Source organism: Exophiala spinifera (assembly GCF_000836115.1).
Source record: "Exophiala spinifera strain CBS 89968 unplaced genomic scaffold supercont1.9, whole genome shotgun sequence".
Taxonomy (NCBI): Eukaryota; Fungi; Ascomycota; class Eurotiomycetes; order Chaetothyriales; family Herpotrichiellaceae; genus Exophiala; species Exophiala spinifera.
Genome location: NW_015622521.1, coordinates 946,937 through 964,106, shown reverse-complemented (window position 1 = coordinate 964,106; position 17,170 = coordinate 946,937). Strand labels below are relative to the sequence as shown.

At 52.9% G+C, this 17,170-nt stretch overlaps 3 protein-coding genes across 3 annotated transcripts; 2 read left to right on the top strand and 1 right to left on the bottom strand.

Moving 5' to 3' along the window:
- Positions 1–672: 672 nt before the first annotated feature.
- Positions 673–3,138, bottom strand: PV08_11378 (uncharacterized protein; the record flags this gene model as incomplete). The annotated part of the gene is made up of 5 exons (XM_016385687.1): positions 673–1,638; positions 1,689–1,940; positions 1,998–2,748; positions 2,805–2,927; positions 2,993–3,138. 5 exons carry the CDS (start codon positions 3,136–3,138, stop codon positions 673–675), a joined length of 2,238 nt encoding a protein of 745 aa, XP_016230631.1.
- A 568-nt stretch (positions 3,139–3,706) lies between these two features.
- PV08_11377 (uncharacterized protein) lies at positions 3,707–4,264 on the top strand (the record flags this gene model as incomplete). The annotated part of the gene is made up of 1 exon (XM_016385686.1): positions 3,707–4,264. One exon carries the CDS (start codon positions 3,707–3,709, stop codon positions 4,262–4,264), a length of 558 nt encoding a protein of 185 aa, XP_016230630.1.
- A 7,997-nt stretch (positions 4,265–12,261) lies between these two features.
- Positions 12,262–15,254, top strand: PV08_11376 (uncharacterized protein; the record flags this gene model as incomplete). The annotated part of the gene is made up of 6 exons (XM_016385685.1): positions 12,262–12,432; positions 12,482–13,036; positions 13,170–13,291; positions 14,507–14,546; positions 14,692–15,119; positions 15,173–15,254. 6 exons carry the CDS (start codon positions 12,262–12,264, stop codon positions 15,252–15,254), a joined length of 1,398 nt encoding a protein of 465 aa, XP_016230629.1.
- Between the last annotated feature and the right edge of the window lie 1,916 nt (positions 15,255–17,170).

Here is a 17,170-nt window from a genome sequence, read left to right as displayed (position 1 = left end):
CTACTTCGCAAAGGTCGCGGGGTCGCGGGGTTGAGGGGGTCGGGAAGGAGATGCAAATCGTGGCTAAAACCCGTACATGGTACAAATGAGCATATTTCCAGGCCTAGTCGTAGCTGTATGTGCGTCGGGTAGATCGAGTTTACAGGATACTCAAGGATTCGAGGATAGACCGAGCGAAAGGAGAGGCTGAATGAGATTGACAGGCTGCGTGGGACGCTTCACGGATATTCAGTCAGACCGATTTATCACAGACGGTGTATCATAAAGCCCTCCGAGAGAAATGTCACCTCAGAAGGTGAGAAGGACCCGAGAGAGAAGGTGGATGGGCAGGATACGTGTGCAGAGACGAGCGCACAGTCAATTGCACTTTTGGGCTGCGGAGTGAAACTGATGATACGCAGCCAAGTCACTGGCATCAGGCGCGACCACGTCTTGGCAGAGGATGGGATATCACGTGATCGCAAGGCTTGCCCCTTATACACCATGTATCACACCTGTAGCAACGCAGGCTCTACAGGAGAATCGAGCATGTCGGAGCCTGAGAGACACAGAGAGCGGATGCTTTCCTTTCATGTGGATCGCTCAATCGACATTTACGCATACATCATGTATCCTCGTATCGCATCGAATGACAGCAGCGCGCTCCTTACCCGGGTCCCTTCTCGACCTGACCTAGAATAACTCATTCATAATTCTCGTCAACTCGGGCTCGTTTCCAAAGGCATTGAACCCTTCCCCAATATTCATATCGCCATTGCCGCTCACAAAATTGAAGGAATCTGGTCCGGGCGTTGTCGCACCATACCCACCTGCAAGCTCAAACAGATTCGAAAGCTCATTCGTGATTTGCAAGGCATCATCAGGACTAACTCCGAGTTCGTTGCCATTTTGGCCCGGATTGTGGTTTCCAAATGCCGGGTAATCAACCTTGTGCCCAGCCAGCCCAGCCATGGCGACAGCGGCATCTGAATGTGCGTCTTGTTCCGTCTCGCTGATCGGTTGGTTACTCCGTGCCAATAGACCAATCTTATCGCCCATCTCTTTCAAGCCACGGACAGTTCTCCACAGACGTTTAGCGACATGAGACTTGGTGCTAAACCCCTTGACCAGCTCGATCGCTGTGTAGAACTCGTTCCGAGTCTGAGGGCAGAAGACTGCCGGAGCATGTGCAACAGACAGGAACAGAACCGCCAGGGCCTGAACCAGGAAATAATTGTACATGACCTGCTGTGTCGTGTAGATGTCGGAGATCTGGTTGACTCCATTCAACGTATTAATCGTGTCCTTTGCGACGTCGACCACGTTTTGAGCATAATGTCGGTTCTCCATAATGCTGGTTGCCGAATGTAGTATGGGTCGGTAGATGGATATCCGTGCCTGATTCTTACGCAAGTACATCAACAATCGGAGTCGTCGTCTACCACGTCCAGGGATCCCATTCTCCGCTACAAGATCTCGGCTGTTGAACTGCAGCGATTCAGGTAGCTGTTGATACCATTGCAGAATTTGATAGTCCAGAAAGCCGATCTCATCCTTTTTGGTGTTCTGGCCTGCCTCGTACGCCAAATTGTGGTACCACAGTTTGGTGGCAATCTGGTTGTATTTGGTGATGTGCCTGAGATAGATATGGCCTTCGTCCTGTATAGCACGTTAGCAGGCAACTCTCATCCTCAATAGGGCCAACATACAGGCTCAGGCAAGTCCGGATCTATGTCGGTATCTTGCAGAGCGAAAGGCATGCCAGTTCCAAAGCTGAACCGTCGATCGAGAGCATATACACTCCAGAATAGTCGAACAGTCTGCTGATAATCGGCTTCGTCTGTGAAGGATTTGAGGAGGGATTCTTTCCTGTGAAGCCCCATCTCGACACACATACGCGCAGCGATGCCGATGAAACGCCACGCCTGTGCTTCTTCATCCCTTTGGAAATAATATGTAGCCTAGAGCCTGGTCAGTGTCTGGCATGTCACGGTGGCGCGTAAGACGAAGGCACCCACCGTCAAAACAACCAAGATGACAGACTTTGTGTCGACGGCGGTCACCAGCTGCATGTCAACCGCGGGTTTCGCGGAGTCGAAAAAGCGCTGCCCAAAGTCACTTCGCCCATGACCTTCGACGGTGAGAGTGATGGCAAGTATCATCTTCAGCACAATGGTCTCGTCGTCATCAATAGCATCTGCACCCGGTAAATTCGGCTGTCCAAATCCAGCCCTCAGCGAAGCTTGAATGAACTTGAACAGCGAATTGGCGTGGTTCAGGACCTTGTCGATGCTCACCACAGGATACTGGATGCCAATCTCTTCCTCGTATACGCGCAATAGGCGGACGACCTCGGAATGGTCAATCAACCATAAAGGATCCTTACTCGGATGAGGTGTGGTGGGGATGGGCACAGGGGAAGCCGCTCTGCTACGATCGCGTGAGAACAGTCCGTCATCGTTCGGGGTCTGCGTTATTCCCATCGTCTGCAGCGACGTTCGCGCCACGTCAAGACCATACAACGTGCTCGTCGGTCCGTGAAACTGAGGCAGCGGCTTCGAGGACTGGCGCTTCGGCGAGATGAGTGGAGGAAGGGTGCGCGACATAGGAATGGAAAGCGAGCGATTCGAGGCATCCTGGGTGAATTGAGGGTCAATGGGCCCGGAGTAACTGATATCAGACCGGCTGCGGAGTTCGTTCAGGCTTGCGTAGAGATCGTTGACTTGATCTTGCAGCGCTGTGATGTGGTCGCGCATCTGTTTGAACTCGCTATTTGTGGACAGTCAGCGTCGGTCACAGGCAGCTACGGGGCGCTGGATACGCACGCGGAGTCCTTCAAGGAATTCGTGCAGCAATTTGGTGCGTACACGCAGTCGAGAGAGAGGTTGCCGCATCGCTGGCAGGGTGTCTGACCGTTGCACTTGATTTTCCGCCTCTTACATTCATTGCTGTCAAAGTAAGTCTTTGTGAGAAGCCCGAAATTGTCTAGTATAGCAGTGTGCACGAGTCTTACCAGGCGATTGAGATGTATCGGTTCCTTTTGGATCGAGTATGAGTCTGCTTGTCGCTTGTCGCGTCGCCGTCGGCTTTGCGCTTCTCGCCGCGTTCGTCGCCATTGAGGTGAGGCGAGTCATCGGACGCGGCGACGCTCGAAACCATGTTTACAGTATCCCAGCAGAGTTAGCCAGCCTGTGAGGACCGCCGTGGCAAGCCTGGAGTGGTCGTTGTGCGGGATGGAATGGAATATTTCCGCCAGGCGGTCGGGGTGGAAGAATGAGAACAATCCAGCGTCGTGGGATTCGTCGGCAGCGGAACTGGAGAAGGAGGGGAAGCTTGGGAAGCCCGGGGGTGTCGGATCATGTTGAGAGCCGAGATTGGTCCACGCAGATACTGACACCTCTACTGACTATCGACACAACTGCCGAGTAACCCACGCCTCGATCACGTACCCCGTAGGTAGGCAGGCACATACCAACACAGAATACCCAGGGTAAGGTTAGGTGAGGCAAGGATGGAACCAAGTTAAAGAGTGGCAGCGTGGAATTCTGCATGTCACTGCGAATCAAACGGTGGATGGATGCCAGGGCGACGTTTGCCCATCCATGCACTTGCGCATGTTGATCGGGCGCAGAGGAATGGACTGCTTCGGCCTCACCACGTCTAGAGCTACCATGCTACTGGACTTTGTATACACAAAGCAAAATCGGACGCAGGCGTGCAGGTGACTATGGGGGCTGCGCCTGATCAGGGTCATACGAAAAAGTCGACTGAGAAGCCTGAATGGAATGGATCCAATGGAAACTCTTCTCAATTGCTCCCCTACGACTCAACAAGCATTGTCAATTTGATCAACACCCAGTCACTCTTTATCCTCACGACCAGTCTCTTGCAACAACAATGGCGTTGGTACCCAGGACCTCGAATTCGGGTGCTGCCCGCGCGGACACTACTCCCTCGCGGCTCTACTCAATCAAATCCCGGGGATGTCCTTGCAGATCTGGGAACCCCGTTTCGAGGATCTCATGGACCAGAAGAAGACCGGGATGCAGTATCCGAGCCCTTGCCGTCTTTCAAAGCAGGAAGAATCGTCTGTGTGGATCTCGAAGCTGCCCTGGATCTAGTGACCAGTCGAACATGCTACTCGAAGCCGGGCAGACTTGACAGAACTGCCTGTGGGATGTTCGACAAGTATGACAAGCAAATCGAAGAAAAGCGAAAGGATGGCAGGGACGTTCGGCGCATCTGCGAGCGTGAAACAGACAGCCACGAGGGGGCCCCCGAATGAACGAGCGGGTATACATACCACTGCTTGAGCTCAACTACCGAGTACTCTCCCTGACATTGAGGTCGCAATCAATCGACGCGGCATTGGCGGATGCTGCAGACGAGAAGCTGAAGCGCAAGTTGCGTGAGCAAGACCTGGTCAGGGCAAGGATCGAGAATGTCGCCGCTGTCTTGCAGGCGATCTCGAGCTTCGTCCCTGATCTCCATGGTATGTGACGGAGGGCGACTCTCTCTTGACAAACGCTTCTGGGAGCCGAAGCCAGGCAAGGCAGTTGATCAAGGCGCATATCGGCTGCTGGAAAGTGTGTAGGGGAGAACCGAGGGACTCTTTCGGTCAATACCTCAAGTACGGGTTAGGTAAGCTGCGTAGTTCACGCACAGCCCGTGCTAGTATTCCAAGGATGCTCATAGCAGTGAGCCACTGGCCCTTCTCCTCCCTCGACAAAATCCTCCTGCGTACCCTGTACTTCGCGTCTTACCGTGGGTACGGTAGCTACTGTAGCTACTGTATCGCGCCATTGGTAGTAGGTACCTGTCCGTCTCCATACCAGGTATCCGCCTTTAACCGACTCTGACCACCATCTTTCCCAATTAACGACCCAAGTAATTCACCACCACGTTGTACTTTTGCTGTGCTCCGTACATTCACACCTCAGATTGTCAGATACGAATATCGCGGACATGTCCGGGCTCTTCGAAAGAAGTGTCGGTTCGCTTTTGATTACAACACACAGTTACAACGCCAACACGTCCCATACCTAGACACCAATAGGTAGCTGGAAAGGTAGTACTGCACTCCCTCAAGGATGGTCTGTAGACAGTGCGCTCGTGTTCGTTTCTAATACCAGCTTCCCTTTTACTTGCTCATGGTCAGCGTGCTCCAAAAAGCTGGAAGTATCGAGTGCGGAAGCGAAAAGTGACGAGGTGTGGTACGTTCCACTCGCACTGCGTTCAAGTATTATGGCGAACAGTACTCCTAACCTCATCAGAAGCCAGTGCCTACCTACTCCATCCCTTCCTCCCTCCCTTCCTTTCTTCCTTTCTTCCTGTCTCCATGGTCAGGCGCGGAGAGCCAGAGAGAATTGCCACGTGGGTTACGAGGCACTCCGTACCTAATTACAAAAACCCGCGTCATTTGCTGCCCATCTGAGGGTCCCCGAGGCCGGGTAAATGATACGAAGATGGGGGGGCCCTCCTGGCAAGCCTGAAAGTTCCCAACAACACGAGGGATCTTCTCTGGACGCGTACACAACTTTCTTCCTTGCCAAGTAGGGAACCTGCTGTGTCTCGACTCATCCGTATTCTCTTGGGACAAGACAATGCCTAGGTATGCATCCTTTAGTTCATGTCCAGTACCGTACTATTGTGGAAACACTGATTAGCTTGCGGCACGCCTAGTCTTTGAGTTCAAGACGTTCGAACTCCTGATTGTCCTGTGCACAAGGTCCTCGTTTACTGGGCTAGGAAGTCGGCCAGTCGCGACCTCTATGGCAATGGCATTTCCAATTTCTCTCGGATAGACCAATCTTGTGCCCCATCGTTCTCAGGCCATTTCCGAAAGCAGAGTAGGAACACTTTCCAAGCTCAAGCGAATAAAGTCCTCATAACGAGTGTTTTGCGAGAAGAGTCTAGGCTTTACTGGTGATTCATACTAGCTCTTTGATCAGTCATCTGCAGCCGAGATATGTCCCATCTTTGTCACATTGCCAGCGGCCATACGGATCGGGGACGGCCATCGTAGGCGATACCATGGTGGGGAGTCCTGTTGCAGCAGCTTGGAGTAGCAGGCTCATCTAGCCGGTTGGGCTTGCAAAGAGGCATTCAAGGTCCACAAGGAATGCTGATCAGTCCAGGTACCGGTCCGTAGAAGTACTCACTGGGATACTCCTGGAATGACTGGGCACCTAGTAAGGATGGGCCAAGAGTCCAACCTGGCAGGCGGTGTTTCCGCCCTAGGTCTCGTCCAAAGACCTACATCCAATGATTTGAACGCCCTGTATTCCTTTCATATTTACAACACGGTTGCCCCTTTTGGCGCACACCACCCACCTTACCATATCGTTCGTTTCCGCATCGGCACAATGTTGATGAGGGTGCTGTGATGTTGTTTGCAATTCGCAGGCTAGGCGTATCGCCGAGACAGGCAAAGTAGAAGATCCCGAGCCATCAAACCTCCTGCGTGGTGCAGATTTCGTTGCAATCCTTCGCGCATCACCTTCGTCCCAAAGCCCAGGATCAAGGGACCAAACATCCCAACCAGGAGGTCCGGAGTGTTAGTGAAGCAGATCCGGCACGGGGGTACGGCCAAACAGCCTGAAGTGGCTACACCATGGCACTGGACGAATCAACAGATGCCGTTCTGACCATGTTCCAAAAGTAACGACTTCGTACAGAGGACATACATCAACGTGCCGTTCGGTGCCCACTCTTTTCCACAACCAGATATTGCGTTTCTCCGTCTCGGATTCGGGGTGGTGGATCCTTGGTTCTCGTGTCCTCTAATATCCCAGCTGGATACGAAGTATCAGTGAGGAATAACAACCCACCACAGATTCATTTCGAGTGTGTACTTCATATGCACCTCCCAGGATCGGCTCCGCTCGACTGGGCGCGAGTATCAAACGTTGTGTTCTGGACTTTTGCAGATCCTTCAGGAGCTCCCTTACAGCCTGTTTGAATCAACCGGGCTATTGCCTGTCGAAGGATCATTTCGCATATGACAGGGAAATTGTGGGCCAGTCTCCCTGCGTCTAGGGCCAAGACCCAGCCCTATCAGATGTCTGCTGCAGCCAATTCCTATTCACGACCCACATATCAGTCGGCGTCTGTATGCACGGTTGCCCTCGTGGAGGGTGGATGTTCAGGTAGCTTGGGGGCGCAAAGGCCAACCCATAATTCGTTGTGACTCTCCGTGGGTAATAATTATGTCAGATAGAGAGACAAATCGACATGTTGATCTATGGTCAGCTATCGTGAAATTCACCTCCATTGCTCGTGGCGGAGGAGAAGAAGAGCGTGCTGCTCATGGGAAATTGATTCGTTTGGGGATGTTGACTTCCAATCACAAGCAGGTAACATCGTCCCAACGAGGAGAGAACGCCAGCTACTCGTCCCCCAGAGGACTCGGCGGACTCGGTGGACTTTCGACACATGGTGGGAGGGTCTCTGGGTAAACAGCTTCGGCTTCCAGTGAGACGAAAACATCAAGCTCGTATCTGGTAAAGAGGCGGCGCCCACGACCTCTCAAGTCGAAAGATTGAGGCGAAGATGTCTTCATGTGGGTGGGTTTGGCTTCTCTCGTCAATGTTGGGACAGGACCCCAAGGTTCACCGAGCTCCTACGCTCATCCTGACATCTGGAGCTTTGACTCGCAGGGCCACCTGCAAGGTCAATATTGATTTGTGTCCTATTAAAGTTCTCTCGGATTTGCCCACAGATGATCGTGGCCCCTCTTTGCACGAAGCGTCGCCCATTGTCATGGTCTGAAAGAGCGTGCCGCAGGGTCTTCGATCTCACCTTCCTGCAAATTATGGCGTAAAGCGACCATGTTTCGGCCACCTCCCAGGAACAGAAAACCAGCTTCTCGGAATTATAGTTGGATTTCTGGGATCCCGAAATGGCTGCGAGCTTTTCCCGGTATCTGGGGTTCGTTGGAGCAGCGGATTTGGAAACCTCCCAGGTTTCCAGACAGGGGGCTTGGCCACGTTTGAAACAACACTGCATGAAGCTTTCATGCGTACTGTACCACGACCGGGGAAAAGCAAACGGTGGTTGGAGGATAAGCAGGAGTGAGTGACAAGTGGGGAGCGCCTGGTAGTGTAAAACTATCACAGGGAGCTCGGCAAGCCGGACACTGGGCGTACCACCGCCTGGTTGGTCGAGCAACTACAATATTGCAAGGATATCTGGGGCATCTCTTTGTCGGCTCTGTAACTCGGAGATCTGGGTGGCACTGATAGGCTCTTCATGCCTGCCCGCAGGGGGCCATGCAGCATGGCAACAGCGATGGTCTGCGCTAAAGAACGAACAAATAGCATGCAGACAGCCTGCTCCCTAAAGAGGTATCGGTTTGGGTGTAACTGTATTAGGCAGGTTCTCGATGGAGCAGATTGGTTCGACACGAGGCGCCGGAAAGATACTTGAGTGGAACTGAGAGAGAGGCTGCTCATGCCACCGAAGACAATATTTGTTCCAACGTTCACCATTTGGCACTTGTGGAGAACAGGGTTTGTTTTCCGCAAAGAGCTGTGACGGAGGAGGGCGTGAGGATGAATCTGCTGTTGTGTCCTCGCCACCAGGTGCCGTTGACGCTTGTAGCAGTGCAAGGATGGCCAGTCTGGCAACATGGAAGTATCGAAAAGTCCATTACCTGCTACAGTAGATCGTCTAGCCCTGTGAGAGTGACTGGGCGTCGGATCGCTACCTACGGGCGTAGCGCAATTAACTCAAGTACCGGGCATATGAATATTTTTGGTGACATTTCTTTGTAAGCTGCTCGATGATCCTTGCGTTGGCGCCAGCGCACCAGGAACTCTCCGTGGATGTGTGGCTGCTCCGCTGAATGGCCGATTAAGGTCTAGCAACCTCTCGCTGTCAAAATGCCAGAAGCATCTTGGTGCGTCTTCTAGTGCGACGTGGGTCATCTGCGTTTATTGATCCTCCAAGGTCCTTTTGTTTGTGCAGTACGCTTGGCCTGTCTTTAGGGCTGAACGGCATTCTCATCTCACAATTGGCGGAAAAGAGCCTGGCGGAGACGGGGCTGGGACCGCTTTGCTCGAAGGAGAAAATCACCACTGCAAGCGAAATGGGGGCCACACTTTACCCTGCAAGCGTCCTCGTGCTAATTAATTGATTAAGCGTTATTCCAAGCCCCATTCGAAGTCAGTTAGATTCAGGCTTTTTGGGACAAATTCCAAAGACCTTTGGTGCCAGGCTGTTGATCCAGCCCATCCCGTCGTTAACGTCGCGTGGAGTTTATACGGAACGAGCGTCACCTGCTTCCGGATCACGGCTGGATTTCATTCGCGAGGCGATCGCCAGTCTCGCAAATTATGTTGCGAGTTGTCGTCCGCACGTTCTCTAAGACACCATGAACCTTGGGGCTCCCGTTTGTTTGGTGTTGTTACATGTTTCCAGTCTTACAGATGATCCATCTTGCTTCTTTACGCAGCATACTGAAGACACTGGACTGGCCTGTGCTTCTGTGCCCAGGGGAGATGAATCTATGAGTTTGCAGAGCTTCCTGAACCCCCCTTCTATGTTCTGACCACCCCCGTCATGATTGCAACATGAGGCGTAGCTTACGAGGCTGTGGATGATTCTGTGAAGCTAGGTTCGTTGTGGTGTTTGATTGTCCTTTCGGCCAGGGCATACGGTAGTCCCATCTTGAGGCCCCCATGATGATTCCAGCTTACTGGAAACCAATGATCGAGGGTGACGAACAATCTGGGTCATTCTTTCGGATTTCCACCGTTCGAAACATAATGAGACGACTCTAATGGCGCACCTTTGAAGTGTAATCTGCTGCTGGCCGAAGTTTCGTCTCGCTGGCTCGCCGCAGTGCAGGAATCAAGCTTCTGGTAGCTACAGTATTTGTAATCATAACTGGGCCATAATTAGCGGGTTATTGTGGCTCAGGAGTCAGTGGTCGAAGGCTTCGAAACTGCGCCTAGCATTCTGGAATAGCTACTCTGCCAGCCCTAGAGGATAATCATATGGGCCACCAGCGCAGCCACAAGCCGCTCAATTTGGACACGGAAGGGACCCGTCTGCGAACATGGGTTTATTCACACTGACACTGGGACAGTGGATCCTTGACCTGGGTAATTGTTCCTCCGCCATAGGCAATTGACTCTCAGCTATGGCATCTAAGTGACATTACCATCGGATGGCGGACGAAGTAACCAAGAGCAATATGGACCTGTGCGTGTAGACTGACAGAGATTCCCACAAAACTCCAGGCTGCACGGGGCTTGATTTTCGGAGAGTGCGCGAGAGAGGAGCATTAGACTCGGATAGGAGAGTGCTAGCGGGTCCTTACTGATTTAGGATATTCACGGTCGGCAGGCGACGTGTATCGCTGGGGCGCGCCGTCCTCATCAAGTAGGGGGTGTTGAGGGTCGATTGGGCGCCCTAAGCATGCCCGTGGACATGAGGGGCCCCTTACTCACCACGGACATGCGCACGGGGATGCGTATGGCGTATTGCACACGCTGACATGATTTCGATAGTTTGAGTGGCGTGGCGATCTCCCTCTCTTCTTTGAGCTTCTATGCCCCCGGGACACTCCTTGATGGTGAGCGAGGTGGAAAGCCCTCACTATAGTTACTCACAACGCGCGTTTATCCATACCACGAAGATACGTCCGGAGCGATTAGGACGTTAGCCCCAGGACCGATCGCACAAGGTTCAACCGGGGCAGTCTGAGTTTCTAAGCAGATCACACAGATACCTGGAGATTGTAAATCCGAATTGTAATCAGAGGTATCTAGCACCGGCGGTCATAAGGTGATTCCGCGGGAGGTCACTAGGCAGAGGCCGCGGGTTTTGGTGGGCTCGCTTCGTCCACTGGGAGAGCACATTGTGCGGCATATTGTCCATTGGCTAGAAGTACCTTCCCGATCGCGCTGCCGGGGAATGATTTTGGTCCTTTTGCGAATGGACGCTCAGTACGGAGTATATGAGATCACGTTGGGGGCCAGGCATTGTTGACTCGACGAGGACGAAGTGTTGATTATGGAATAGCAGCAGTACGGTGGCGGACCGGCGTGTAGGTGGCCTGGAGTTAGGAGGGACTTAGGGCTGTGGTCGCCAAGCTCGTTCTTTAGCGCCTAGTGTGGACGTTTTGAGATTCCAAACAAGCAAGAGCTGGACAGGCACGGACTGGAATACACGGTTTGGGAGATAGCGAGGCTAGCTGGGGTAGTCTCAAAGAGAGGTAGTAACGCGAGATCGACCCAAGAGGAGACGGGGACTGACCGAATGAGTGAGTGAATGGGTGGTTGAGAATGAGGCTGACCAGAGGACTCGTACCTTCTGATGCTGTGAACAAGAAATAATGGAGTTCGGTGGGCACATTGAGAGTACCAACCTCGAGACTGAGCGTACAGACTCTTGTATCCATTCCGCCCTCACACAATACGAGAGTGACAGACACCTCGACGGACCACGTAGCACAGTATGGAGTCGAGCGAGAGGCGGACGGCCACTTGCGGGAGACGTAGAGTCGCCGTTTGGGGCCAGCGATCAGACCGCCCTTCTCTTTCAAGCGGCAAGCCACTAACCCCAATGTAGTTAGACAGGCGGCAGGGGCGCAGCGCCCTACAACGTTGCAATGCCTTCGTTGTTTGTGAATTCAAGCCCAAAATGCACGAAGGCACCACTATTTCCGTCCTGAGCCGGATCCTCGTTCGCAGCACCCTTGCTCATCCTTCGACCTGGCGACCCACTGTTACCGTGTCCCAGGGCCGCCGCCTCGCCCCCCTGCTCGCTCCTGGGGCGGTCAAACTGCTCCCCTGCCCTTGCGAAGTCTCCACACAGACTCCCTGCTATCCCGCCGCCGCCTCGCAGGGCAGGGCAGGGCAGGGCAGGGGCCGCAGGGCAGATGATGGAGGGTCTGAGTTTGGACATGTGGTCCATCGCTCGTGGTGCAGACACGTCCACCCCGGTTGAACTTTTGCGGCCGGCTTCCTGAATGCCTCCGAGCCACGACGTTTCCACCTTTCACTCATTGGGACAAGCGGTATTTGTGTTTCCAGGCAGTTACCACGACCTATATATCAAGGGACCTCACGTTCGGCCTCCCGTTGATCTGTTCATTTGTGGTTCGACTACATCTGGCGAACAAAACCATCCTCATTAAGACCCTTCAATACCCTCATCTCCCTTGCGTTTGAATCTTCCTTCTGTACTTGTCTCGATCCACCTACCCTCGAGTCGTTTCTACATAATCGTCGCTTAACTGCCCATTGGAACCACCTCCATTGCCGCGTCGTCACTATGCAACGTAGTCAAAGCTACTCCTACCCACAAACAATGGTCGGACATTCCAGATATGCGTCTACACACGCCACCAGCTCTGCATTCAGTGCATCTGCGAATCCCAATGAAGACTGGACTAAGATTTCCGACCTCGCTGAGAGGCGACGGATCCAGAATCGGATCGCCCAGGTATGTGGCCTCCAGGAGCCAGCCATGTAACTTCTAACAGACCCCCCAGCGAAACTATCGAAAGAAGCTCAAGAGAAGACTTGAAGACCTGGAGCGTCGCGCCGGTTCTTCCTCTGCTTCTCCAGAACAATCACATTCGGAACTAGCCACGACTAGCCCTCCAAAGGACTCCAAACAGTCACAAACTATGGCTCGCCAGACGTCGAGGTCGAGCACTTCGCACGAGACACAGAGAGCCTCTCCAGAGATCGTGGCATTGGATGACAACTCGGCTCTTTTTGACACTCCTGCCTCTCGCCATCTATCCGTCAGCTCTCCTCCAGCTTTCACCTTCTCCTCCTACCCTCCCACAACGGCGTATCTCCAGTACGAGCAGCAACAACCGCTTTACGACACTTCATCTAATTACTACTCAAATTACCAGTATAGTCTGGATGTGTCCTCAAATTTACCTCCAACCCTTCCGGCAATGTTACCCTCGTCCTACAGCAAACAAGAACAGCTTTTCGAGGATGATTTCCTGAGCCCCTTCAGCATGAACTATGCTTCTCTAGCCGGTCTAGAGATGCCGTCGCACCAAGCCTTTCCGGGGGCCACTTCTCATGTAAATCCCACCAGTTTCTTCTCCCGTTCGTATTCAAGCCCGCACTTTTGAGCCACAGCGATAAAGAGCACCTGGCACCCTCCTACCTGTCGACTTGCACTTTGCAGCTCAAATGCTGACATCCTTTCGGCAGACACCGCCGCTTACAGATCCCTACTCTATCGAATCAACGCACAATTCACCCAACTACTTTGATGTGCCGTTGACTCCGATATCAAGGACAGCAAGCCCCAATTTTCACTTGTTCGACATCAGGTGTGTATGAGAACCGGGCGAGGGGCACGTTCTCGTACCACACACCTGTCTTCCGTGACACCACAGAAGATTTTCCAGGCTGTCAACCATCCCTATTGGAATCTCAAAGGGGAGATGGATGGTTCTATGCTACGATTTATGATGACTGGCAAGCTCTCCGGGGCGGGATAGGGAACTTAGATGGTCAAACGGGCTCTTCATTGAGCGATCAAATGCACTCGCAGCGCCGTGAAATGGTGTGCGATTCTGGTGTACGGTAGTAATACCCGGATTAGCGTTGAAAAATTGGTGGACAGCGTTGCTCGATTTGATTTCACGTTGTTACGATGGTCATAGCGAAAGGTTCACAGGACTGGCAATTGAACAGCAGTCCAGTCACATCAAAGTATTGAATGCACGCATTCTACACCACTCAAAATGCTTCACTTTTACGAACTGTGATGTTACGGTAGCGAGCGTAGGAGCGTGTTTAAGTTGCAACGCAGCTGCATTTCAGCTGGTAGGGCTGAGAGACGGCATAAACGAGGCGACAGCATCCTCAAGAGCGAAGCACGCAAGTAGCCGCCCGCTTAAAATTGGCAGCTCGAGGTCTAGCCTTCATCCCTGCATGATTCATACAGTCGAAGGAACAGGTGCGGATTAAAAGAATCTGGTGGCTGCTTGAGAGAAGCTCTCCCGACGAGGGGGCTGGCGAGGGAGGAAACCCAAAGGTCCCTGGCAACGTGTCAACGTCACCAATCACGTCGTTGTGTTCAGCTTCCTTAACAGTGGCGGCATCCCCTCGAATAAGCCGAAACGTTGTCCAATCCTCTCGAGATCCCTCCTAATCTACCGCAACCCCCCTGGGTGCCGACAAAATCCAGTGCGATTGGCATTTGGGGGCAAGACGACCCTGTCAAGACGCCGCCGCCCGTCGAAGAGAGCTAGAGTCTAGATCTGAGCTCTGGCGCAGGGATCACGCGCGGGACCAACAGCACAAGTTACAACCACATACAAAGACTTACCAAGGTGCAGTTAAGCTAAGGATCAGATGGCTCAGCGGCAGGCAATTTTTGGAATGGATATGTAAGCGTGTTGTTATTTTCGATCCTAGTTCAGCCTCAGTGTTGGTAATAAGAAACCTACCTCGCATGCCAGCGGCGCATCCTCCTGATTGGCAACCCCTGGCCGCGGACACATAGCTGAGTTCTGAAAGCCCTGACTGACCGCCAATAGGGGGTGGCAGCTAGAGCGTTGGACCTCGAGTGATGATAGAGTGAGAGGTGGGAAATCACAGGTAACCACGATATCTTTTCTCTCGGTTACAGCTGGCATCGTGCTCTATCTTCCTTCGTGGACATTCAGCACCGTTACATATTCATTTGTTTTCAAAGCTGACTGGAGGATCCTCTTGCTTGCAGTCGTACCTGGAATCATCTGGCAACAACAGTGTATGTTTTCACGGTCATCTCGACATCACAGCTCTAGGCGGGGCTGGATTCGCTTCCCAACGAACTGCTGGCGACGATCGACGCTGGGACTTGTCCACCTTCACTGGCATCGAGCTCGCCATTGACCCTTCCAAATCTGACACCAAGACATACACTTTGATCTTCAAAGACCGCCTCCTTCCTCCAAATCCCGAGAATGGCCGCGAGCAGTCTACTGTCTCGTGGGAATACGACTTCTCAAGCTCAGATTTCCGAGTCAATCCTGATCACGACACTTCGTCCGCTACTGTCCTCATCCCTTGGGAGAGTTTCAGGCCCACCTACCGTGGTAAACCGTGCTCTGAGACGGACCGCCTGAATCTGGGCCACATCAAGAGAATCAGCATCATGATCAGAAGGTACGCTGGTTGGCTCGGTTGAAGGGGTCGTTAGAGCTGACAGCATGCTATAGCTTCTTTGGATCTCAAGAAGGGCATTTCAATTTGCACGTCAGTTCTCTCGTCGCCAAAACCTCAACGGACTTGCCCACGTAGTCCACTATCTCGAGGGTTGGACCCCAGCATTTTGCCACTGGCAAATCGACCCCAGAAGGTGGGCAAAGAGGAGGATGGACATTGGGCTGAGAAAAATTCTGAATGACTATGGGTCCTGTTAGGAACCTAGCGGTGAATCTTCCCTCCAGACACCCGCTGACTCGACTGCTTGCCACGAGAAGGTGGTGGTTTGAGAACAAACTGTGCCTTTCTGCGACCCAATTTTGCCAACATGCCCAGTCAGGCCATGACTCAGAATGATGCAAGTGGTTTAGCACCTTTGTTCGTATGTCGATTCACACAGTGGCAAGATGGCCTGACATCTTGGCTGGTCGAGCACCAAGCAAAGCTGCTCCGGCATCCTACAGCCAATGGTACTCTTTGGCTGGCCAACTCCAGTATTGGATACGACATGGCTGAGGTAATGTCATCATTTTTCGCCTGCAAAGGCTTTGAAGAGAGGACGTCACTTGTATACGGGCACCTCCAACGTCACTCGGGGACAGTGGACGTGCAAGTTAGGCGACGGCAATATGGCGATACGGCAGCATGTTTCAAGAGTGATGTCGCTCTAGAGTACATGAGGGATTCACCGTCCCTTCTCAACAACACAGCTTCTCTGCAACGATATCGAGAAGGGTTCTGATTACCGATCGGCGATAGGCTGAAAGCGTTGACTCATCCTGCGGAACAGAAGCCAGCGGGCTCTACACCCCACAACTCTGCTTAGAAACCATACTGTGGCTGTGGACTTGAACGAAAACGTGATGCACGTCATTATTCCTGAAGAGGTAGCATGGTAGCGAGTCCTCCTGGACGCCCTGTGCCAAAACGCCTGGTCACATTATACGGAGTACGGGGAGGGACCTCCAAAAGACATGCGGTTTGATGCAGGTGACAGGCCTCAACAAGACGCGTGTAAATGCCTCAAGATCCGATGCCCAGCGTCGTGTAGAAGGGGAGTTATGACGAAGACCGGCATTCCCCAGGATCAGGCAACAGGGAAAGCTGCATGCATAACATCTCGCATCATATACCCAGGGCGCTGTCGAGGCTTTCGAGTCAAGTACAGGCGTAGAAGACTCGATTCGTGACTTACTCTGTTCGGAAGTCGACGGCAGGGTGCCTCGCTGGTCGTCCACAGACATGCTTAGTGGCCGAGACTTGCTCTGCATAAAACTCACAGTGCCCGGCGTTTTGCCTCGGCCTGATACTGATTAGTGCAGCGACAAATGTAATCAACAACGAGACGGCTCTAGTGTGGTTTACCATACGAAACATAGCTGGACGACAGGGGTTCCCAGCCAGTCAATCCCGCCTGGTCGACATGGTAATGCTTGTCCAAAAAATCGCGGGCTATTTTTGGCCCCGATCACTTTTAGAGGGGATGAACTTCCGCATGGTCAGTGTGTTGCGTGCAGCAGCCTTGCGTGACGGGCTTCACGGGGAGTCGATAGGGGTCGTGAGGATGAGGCTTTGCAAGCTTCGCACTCGCGTCGAAGTTGGTGCGAATCAGTGCGAAACTCGCTGCGGTTCCGGGCTTTGGACGAAATTCTGGAGTTAACGTGGGCGGCGACGTCACACCCGACACAAATAAAGTTGAGAGGCCGAAAGAGACCAAGCAGCGGAAAAGCGACCATGGGCGGGCGATGTGGCCTTTGCACATTTGCCCAGGTTTATTCAGCCGTCGTGACTCGTCTCGAGGTTTCACTGCATTCGCTCAAGCACAATTTGTCACTGGCGAGTGTCCAGGCGAGGGTGCGCTAAGGCCGCCAAGTTCGCGAAATGGCAGCCCAACACGAAGCTCGGGGCAGTTGATTGAGGGCTCGATCTCGATGGCTGGATGCAGCACCACCTTCCTTTTTCCACGAGCGAGAGAGTTCTCAGCTTGCTATATCACGTGTGGCTGCGGTTCC